The 9,267-nt window shown below is 39.0% G+C and overlaps 1 gene segment (V, D, J or C); it reads right to left on the bottom strand.

The window, feature by feature from the left end:
- Positions 1–8,564: 8,564 nt before the first annotated feature.
- LOC100617109 (immunoglobulin kappa variable 2-30-like) lies at positions 8,565–9,223 on the bottom strand. The segment is given in 2 exon segments: positions 8,565–8,926; positions 9,175–9,223. Coding segments are annotated over 2 exon segments (411 nt in total).
- Positions 9,224–9,267: the final 44 nt, after the last annotated feature.

Here is a 9,267-nt window from a genome sequence, read left to right as displayed (position 1 = left end):
GAGACTTTGACAACACAGTTCAATGCAGGGATTGAAAGCAGATTTAAAAAGACGATGATTTAGAGTCAGATAATGGTGCAGTGGCTAAAGACCTAATGTCAGGAAGACTCAATTCCTAAGTTCCAATACAGCCTCAGCCATTTACTAGCTGTGTGACCCAAGTCAAGTCACTTAATCCTGTTTGTTTTAGTTTCCTCATCAGTAAATTGAGCTAGAAAAGGAAATGGCAAATCATCCCAATATCCTTGTCTTCCTGATTCTAGACTCAGCTCTCAAATCATGACATTATCTAGTTGCCCCCAAGGATATCTTCCTCATTGATTCTCTACCATTCCTCCATGATACCCAATATGTTGTCAAGGTATATAAGTTTTTCTTTTGTTATATCTCTTCAACAATCCCCCTAAACTCCTCTGATATTGTCCCCAACTTATTGCCTGGTTCTTGTGTCCTCTCTCACCTCAAACACTGCAATAGCCTGCAGTTTGATCTGCCTGTCACAAGAATCTTCCTCACTTCAATCCATTCTTCACTTTGGAAAAAGATTTTCTTAACACAGGTCTGAGCATGTCACACCCCTCCTCAACAACCTTCACTGACTCCCTGTCACCTCCCGGATCAAACAGGAAATCCTCCATTTGGCATTCAAAGGTTTTCATCATCTAATCCACCCCACACCACTTTTCTAGCCATCTTATACTTTTCACCTCCCACGTCATACACTTCAGTCAAGTTACACTGGACTCCTTGCTCTTTCTCATTTTTTTTTTACTGACCCTCCTTCCACTTCTCCATCTTTTGGCAAGCCAAAAGTCTGAACTAAAATCCTACCACCAAAAGAAGCCTTTCTTCATTCTTCTTAATTCTAATTCCTTTTCTCCATTTATTCTTTCCTATTTATCAACTGTATTAATTTATGTACATAATTGTTTGCAAATTGTCTCCCCTAGGAAACTCTGAGTTCCTTGAAAACAGAGGGCTAGGTTATTGCCTTTTACCTTTTTTGTTTAGCATATAATTGTGCATGATGATTCTGATTATTCTTTTGATTTCTTCTGATTTTCTTATTTCATCTTGCTCATTAGCTTTTTATCATATGGAGTATCTTCCCTTAATATTATTCAAATTAACTAAGGGTTTATTAATTTCATTCATTACAGGAAGTTGCCATACTATAAGAAGAAAAGGAACTAGAACTCTTTTTTGATAGGGAAGAGCATTCCATCGCCTGATTTTTTATATTCTCAGGGATATAGGGAGCCAGCATGATAGTCAAATTTTGTACTTCTATGAGTACTTCACAAAGAGTGTAGATACAAAGAAGTCCTACGACTTATCATGTCAAGTGTCGCAACCTCGAGTCTCACATTAGTATTTCCTGTATGCTCTTTTTGGCACTTTTCAGGTTAAGTCTGTGCTCCTTGTTTTTATCCCATTTCCTGGAATCAGACACAATCATTAATAATAGTCTCATAATATTTTATCAATAAATGGTAGGTTCCCTTAGTTTAAAGCTTTTGGGTATGTATTGACATCATAGCAAGTATATACATGTTAAACTTATATTACTACAAAAACATAATATTAATTATATGTACCTTTAGTACAAGAAATGAGAAAAAAGAAAAAATCATTTATTCTAATCAAAATACAAGAAAAGCAATAATAAAAATAAGGAAAAAATCAGTAATTCAATGTGTTCTCGAAAAACAGCATCCACTTGTCAATGGATTATTATCTCCAATGCATATGATAAGGTACAGTCAATCAGTCCCAACAGAAGGTGCTTTCTTCACATGTGAGCAATGAATCCAAGAGTCCTTCTCTCCAACCTTTATAGATGTTGGAATGGTTAACAATATTTGGAATGGTCCTTCCCATGAAGGCTGAGTTGCTCCAGTATGCTTGATATTCTTAATATACACTTTGTCTCCTGGGTTCAGGTCATGAAGCGAAAAGTCTAGTGGTCTGGCTTGCACTGCAGCTCCGGATTCATGTAATTCATGTAGTTTGTGCTGTAATTCCTGTTTTAGGAAGCAATAGTAATATCTACCCCTAATAGTGATGTATATGCAGGGGGAAAAGTTTTAGCCTGTATAGGTGGATGTCCAAAAAGTATCTCAAATGGTGAGATGTGTAGGTTTCCTCTAGGCCTGCTTCTAAGATAAAATAGGGCCAGAGGGAGAATTTCAGGCCATTTTAAATGTGTCCCAGTGCATAATTTTCCAATCATAGTTTTAAGTTCTTTGTTCATCCTTTCCACTTAGCCTGAGCTCTGGGGATGATATGGAACATGGAATTTGCGAGTTATCCCCAAGCAAGAATATATCGGATTTAGGACAGAATCAGTAAAATGACTTCCTCTATCTGAATCAATACATGCTGGCAGTCCAAAACAAGGAATAATTTCTTTTCAAAGTATCTTAGCAGCAAAATCTGCTGTGGCTCCGGTTGCAGGAAATACTTCTGGCCATCTGGTTAGTTGGTATACAATGAATAGACAAAATTTATAATCTCCAGCCTTTGGCATTGTTATGAAATCTATCTGTAGATGTTCAAAAGGTGTGTAAGCCAGAAGATGCACACCAAAAGCTTTGCCACGAAATGCATGTTGATTATATGCTTGGCAGGTAGAGCAGGCTGAACACACTTTAGAGGCTATGGTAGTTATACCAGGGGCTAGCCATACTCTCTTAACAGAGTCCATGATGTCCTGGGTGCCAAAGTGACCATTTTTATGACCTGCTATGAGCCTAGTACTCTGGGAAAGGCAGCTATTTCCCTGAGCTTAGATGCCAAATGAGTTCTGGAGGTTTTTGTGAGGGACTAAAGAACTGCAGTAGAGGGGCAGCACCCACAGAAGTACTCTGCAATATCCTCAGACTCCAAATTGTTGATTGTGAAAGTGAAATCTGTCCCAGACCCCCTGCCACTGAATCAAGAGGAAAGCCTAGAGTGCAGATTGGAAACTCTGTAGATCAGTGCTTTAATAGATTCTCCTTGTTTCTGTTGGAACCAGTAGAGATAAGTGTTCCCATCTCTGTGTAAGAGGCTCTGATTGGCCTTACACTTGATAGTGACTCTCTCTCCCAGAGACACAGACACAGAGGCTGGGGACTGAGTCAGAATAATTCGCCCTTGTGAACCTGAAATTAATAAGAAGACATCTGAGGTTATAGAACCAAGATTTCTTGTACTCCTTTCCCAATTTATTTAATATCTGATCACTGATATCTACTCATTCTTTTCAACAAAGCTCTAACTCTCATGTCAATCTCAAAGATTTTCCTTATTGAGACAGAGGATGCATCACAGCTCAGCTTTCAAGAGATCTCTATCAGCCTTCAGTCCTCCATAATCTCCTCTCAATATTACCTGGGAGCAAGAGCAGGTGAAAGCAGAGGAGCTGAGCTGGGGACTCCATCTCCACACTGAACTCTGTCAGCGCTGGACAGAGCTACTGATAAAGATTTTAAACAGCAAGGAGGAGTTTGGGGTAGGAGTAAGTGCAAAACAGCTAGTAAGGGAAGGGACCTTATCATCTCCATGGCTGAGAACATTTTGAACATTTCTTCCCCACCTCTCCTGTTGAAAGTCAGACATACTTTCAACCTTCAAATAGTGAGTCTCCCTCCAATCAACAAATAATGGAACCACTACATCTTTTAGGCTATCTTATTCCAACCAGACACTTCCATTTTTTTCTTTAAAAGTCTTCCTTTAATCTTTGGGTTCAGGACAATTATTATTCAACTATCCACAACGTATTTTCTCTAAATTACATCCTACCTCACTACCATTAACTAGAAGTGGGATATTGAGCAAATTCAGTCATGATGAAATTCAGTTTCTTGATCTGTAAATTGGGAAGAAAAACAATTGGGCCACCTATAAGGCAAGATGATGTTGATGCAAAATTACTTGGAAAACCACAATGCCCTATCACAACATTAGTGATTATTCTTAGTTTTTAGTTACATCATTTTTCTCATCTCAATTAGACAGAAGCAGTCCTTATGCAAGTCACTATTTTACTGACTATTATTTTACATTTAATATTCCAAAGTAGGTTAAATGGATCCTTTTGTAGTGAATGAAAGTATTAGGACAATAAAGTTTTTGTATCCTAATATATGATCTGTAGCAGTCCACCCCTAGTTATGGGCAAGGGGAACAGTTGGTATGTAAAAGAACATGCTCAGTCTTGATCATGCTCAGTATTGCACATGGCTGGGAATGCCTCTGACCTTTGACCCCAGCTTCCCCCAGGTTAGGCAGGAACACAGGTTTCTTTGTGCTCACCTGGTTAAGAGAAACCACACCTATACCTTGTCATTAACCAATGAGAATCATTCCTATGTACTGTGTATATTTGCATATCAAAGATTATATATAGCCCAGCAAGCTCCATCTCTCTCTCTCTCTCTCTCTCTCTCTCTCTCTCTCTCTCTCTCTTTCAGGATAGCTGATGGCTGTCCTTGCTGGAGCCTGGCCAGGCTCCATTTCTAATCTTTCTCTATCATCTCTCTGATCTGTGTGGTATTAAATATGGATCTCTGGACTGGTAAAAGCCTTTGGAAGGGTCCTTTGATCAGAGCTTAGCTGTGGCGCATGGAAAATTAATAAAGACTCATTCCTTTCACCTCATATCTCTAATTTGATTCTGTCATCCCCCTTGTGGTATCTAAAACTTATATCCTGTCTCTGTCTTTCTACCTTAAAGCTTCTCTCTCCCCTCTGAGGGAGCTTTATGATCAATTTTTATAGTTACCATTTATCATGGAGAAAAAGATATATTTGTTTCTATTCCCTTTCAGTTCTTTCCAGATATCAATCATATTTTCTTACCTAAGATTATATTTATCTCCTTGATTTCTTTCTTATTTATTTTTGGTTGGATATATCTAGTTCTGAGAAGCATAAGCTTTTTTTTTTTTTGGATCCACTACAAGTATTCTAAGAGTAGTAGTAAAAGCTAAAATTTATATCACCATAAAAGTTTGCAAAGCTTGTTTAATTCTCACAAGAACCCCATGATTAAATTATTATTATCTCTAATCCATATGTGAGGAAACTGAGGCTGAGAGCAACTAAATGAGTTCCCATGAGTCACATTGGCTACAAGTCTAATGTCATCTTCCTCATAGTAGAAAATTACAACTGGCTGCAAATATATGTATATGTATACAGAGATATATTGAGATATGTATGAATGTAGGCATGTATATGTATAACATAACATTATTAAAATACATGTATATAAAGATATGTTAGTAGTCTCTCGGTAACTGAGGATGACGATTGTATTTGTGAGTTTTCATCTATGATGTATAGATGAGTGTGCACAAGGACACTTGTGTATGAAGAAAATTTAAGTGGAAGAGTTGATGCACAGAGACAGTCCCACTCTCTCGGTGTTGGAAGCCTGGGCCCACTGGCATGAAAAATCGTTACTCCTGGAGACTTCCTCAGGTGCATTGGAAGGCCATGTTGTCTTTTGTGCTCCAACACACCCTAAGCACTCCACAGTGTTTTGCTGCGTCGCCATCTCAGCCGTTGAACCTTCTTGTTGGTTTCTTCCGTCTGTTCAGCCGAAGCAGTCTTCACATGCTGAGTGAGCAAAGCATTAGTTCACCAGGGGTCTACAACCCGATGGCTACCCTCACAAGGTTTGGCCGGCATGTTGAAGCTACAAGGAGCCACAAGTGAGAGGTGGGGGTCAGGTGGGGGTCAGAGGCTGGAGAGCTGCCCTAGGAGGGCACAACAAGCCCTCCGTACCAAGGCTGCTACCCCTCCCTGAACACCCCATACACAGATCTAATATAAAAGCGTGCTGAATATCTATAAATGTAAAATTATTCACTAAAAGTTCAAGCAGCTTAAAAAAGGTAAGCTTAACAAAAGAGGTGTAAAGTACTCAATAGATTTTCTCTCACCAGAGGAGGTGAGAACAAAAGAAGATGTGAACTAAGAATGGGCAGTCCTGGGGAAAAGAGCCTACTGTGATTGGTAGATGTGAAAATTTAGGGGATGTGACACAAGAGAAAATTTTCTTTAAAAGGAAGGGGAATTCAAAATTGAAGTTATTTGGAATTTGGAATTAGTTTACTCAGTTTGACAGTTGAGGAGTTCAGTGAAATACTGGAGCTTGCTTGAGAGGATCTTGTGACTGACTCACTCTCCCTTAAGGCTTAGACCTAGGCCAAATGGCCTAGGCCATTTCTATTATTTTCTCTCTCTCTCTCTCTCTCTCTCTCTCTCTCTCTCTCTCTCTCTCTCTCTCTCTCTCTCTCTCTCTCTCTCTCCTTCCCTTAATTCCTTCATTTATATTAATTAAAATCTCCATAAAACCCAGCTGACTTGGGTATTTTCATATTTGGGAATTTTCCCATGGTGACTACTTAATTTTAGATTTTAAATCAAGACACTAAAAATTATCTTTACAATTCGGCCAAAATCTTTACAGTTTTGGCAATTCACAGTCTGGCAAACCACATTTTCCTGGTTAAAGCCCTCAGGAGGGTACAGGGCAGGTCATGAACATCCCCAAACCTAGATAATTTATAGACTCTTGTTATCACTCACAAATATAGAATCACAGCCTGAACCTAGAAGGTGATGGGTTTTTATTCCCTTTACTCTTTAACAATGCCCTGATGTTCACTGTGGCCCAACTTTTTCACCTACAGAATGATGTGGAAGGGTCTACAGAGGGGTCCAATATCCGATAGAGAAAAACAGAGTGACATAATGGGTAAATTGTTGGACCTTGAATCCCAGGAGGACTGAGATGCCAATCCTGCTTCTAATACCTTAAATGGTACCTGACCTTTCTGGCCCTCAATTTTAAGGGAAAGGCTGAGTATCAGATTGGTGAAAGTTGACAAATAAAAAAATGAGAAATGTTGAAGGGGTTAAAGGAAAATAGAGAAATTAATGCACTATTGGGGAATGAATCACCTTTTGGTGAATTAAATTGGGAACCATATCCCAAAAGGTACCAAACCCTACACACTCTCTAAACAGCCATACCATTAGTAAGCCTATATACTGAAAAAATGATAAAAGACAGAGGGAAAGAGTCATGCATTCAAACATATTCAGAGCAGCTCATTTTGTGGTGGCAACAAAGGAATACTTGTGGCATATCCATAAATTTGGGAATAGCTAGACAAATCATCATATATGCATTAAAATGAATATTACTAAAATGTAATGAATGATGGAGACAATTTCAGACTGATTCAGAAGGAAGTGAACAGAACCAGGGGAAAAGTATATATAGAATCATAAGCATTTAAAAAATTAGATTGGGTTCCTGGACTGTTAATTTCCTTTTGAGCTCTAAATCTGGGAACCTATTATTTCTCCTGTTCTCCAAACTGCCCTTAGACTAACCCTAGTAATGGCAAGAAGCAAAATCAGCTGATTCCCCAGGGAGAGATGCCATTGACATCATGTGCTGCATACATGGCCTGCCCACTGGCTCATAGGCATCAAGGGAGGACAGTGGAATCATTGGGTCCCTGGGACAGTATCCCAGAACAGAAAACAAAACAATTGGAAAGGGACGTTGGGGCATTTTCAGTATAAAAATCCAGGAGAGCCTCTAAGTATCACAAGCATCAGAGCAGGTGGAGTGAGGAAATGAATATCTAAAAAAGGAGCTTTGTAGGAAAGCTTTATTGGGACATGGGCATGAACAGGACATTCCAGACTATTTTTTAACTTTTTGACAGATTCACTAAACAGTAATATTAAATATGATGCTGCATTACAGAGTTTACCTAGATTTCAGTGAAGCCCTGAGTTAAGTTTCTCACATACTGATAGAAAATTAGAGAACTATATACTAAGAACTAGGTCCATTAATGAAAAAAAATACTGTCTTCTGCATCTGAGGGACAAGTCTGCCAGAAACAATTTTTATTTGTTTCACATTATTTTGAATCTGAATAGTTTAAGATTGAAAATTAATACACAATATGCCAAGTATCATATTTTATAAGGTTTATTAATAATAACCTGAAGTAGAGGAAAGTAATAGACTTTACTAAAGAGGAACTTCCCAGATCATACACAAGGAAGGAGAGAGAGAGAGAGAGAGAGAGAGAGAACAGAGAAGGCAGTTACACAAACTTATCTATACAGGCAAGGACACAACATGAGGACAAATAGGAAAGGGATTCTGGGAAATGAACTCCAAGTGTACAAAATTCTATTAACACACATTTCTACTTAGGGAGGAAAATGACCCAACTAGAAAAGTCATCTCAGCCAAATTTGCAACACAAGACATTTTGGAGTAACGTTATTGGGAATATTGAACCAAGAACATTTCACAGTATAACAATGTTTAGGGATAACTTTTTATTTTAGATGGAGGAAAGGGGTCCTTTGTACAGGGATCTTTCTTTCATATAACACTTTCTCTTGAGCAATGGAGTAAATAATAGGGACTGAACATAGAGGTTGTAAAAGAAATTTAAGCTAGACCTTATTTTGATTCTAGATAGCAGCTGCTGTGAGCCTAGGCCTCAGGGGAAAGCAGATATTCCCCTGAGTCAGGATTGAATAAAATGGGGAGGTTTTTGTTCAGGGCTGAAGCACTGTGTACACCAGTGAGTGCCTTGAGAACAGTAATACATGGCAACATCCTCAGGCTCCACACTGCTGATTGTGAGGGTGAAATCCGTCCCAGACCCACTGCCACTGAACCGAGGGGGAACCCCAGAGTAGAGATTGGAAACTCTGTAGATCATTGATTTAATAGATTTTCCTACTTTCTGTTGTAACCAATGAAGGTAAATGTTCCCATCACTGTGTAAAAGGCTCTGACTGGCCTTGCACTTGATGGTGACTCTCTCTCCCAGAGACACAGACACAGAGGCTGGAGACTGAGTCAGAACAACTTCCCCTTGGGAACCTGGAATTAAACAGATATTTGAGGTTAGAGATCCAAAAGAGTTTTTGCTCCTTCCCCAAACTTACCTCTATTCTTTAACATGTGAAATATATTAATTCATCTTCACAAATTTCCTTTGCTCTGACTTCTAAATCATTTCTCAAAGACTGTTCTGACTGAGAAAGAGAATGTGGCAAAGCTCAGATTGTAAAGACCCTCTCCTAGTCTCCCATCCTTCATGATCTCTTCTACACATTGTGATTCCTCACCTGTTAGCCAGAAAAGCAGGAGGCAGAAGACCTGAGTGAGGGATGCCATCTTCACACTGAGCTCTGTCCAGTGCTGATTCATTCCCCCCAAGG

Source organism: Monodelphis domestica, chromosome 1 (assembly GCF_027887165.1).
Source record: "Monodelphis domestica isolate mMonDom1 chromosome 1, mMonDom1.pri, whole genome shotgun sequence".
In the NCBI taxonomy this organism is placed as follows: Eukaryota; Metazoa; Chordata; class Mammalia; order Didelphimorphia; family Didelphidae; genus Monodelphis; species Monodelphis domestica.
Note: the sequence above shows the minus strand (reverse complement) of the source record. Positions and strands in the feature narration are given on the sequence as shown.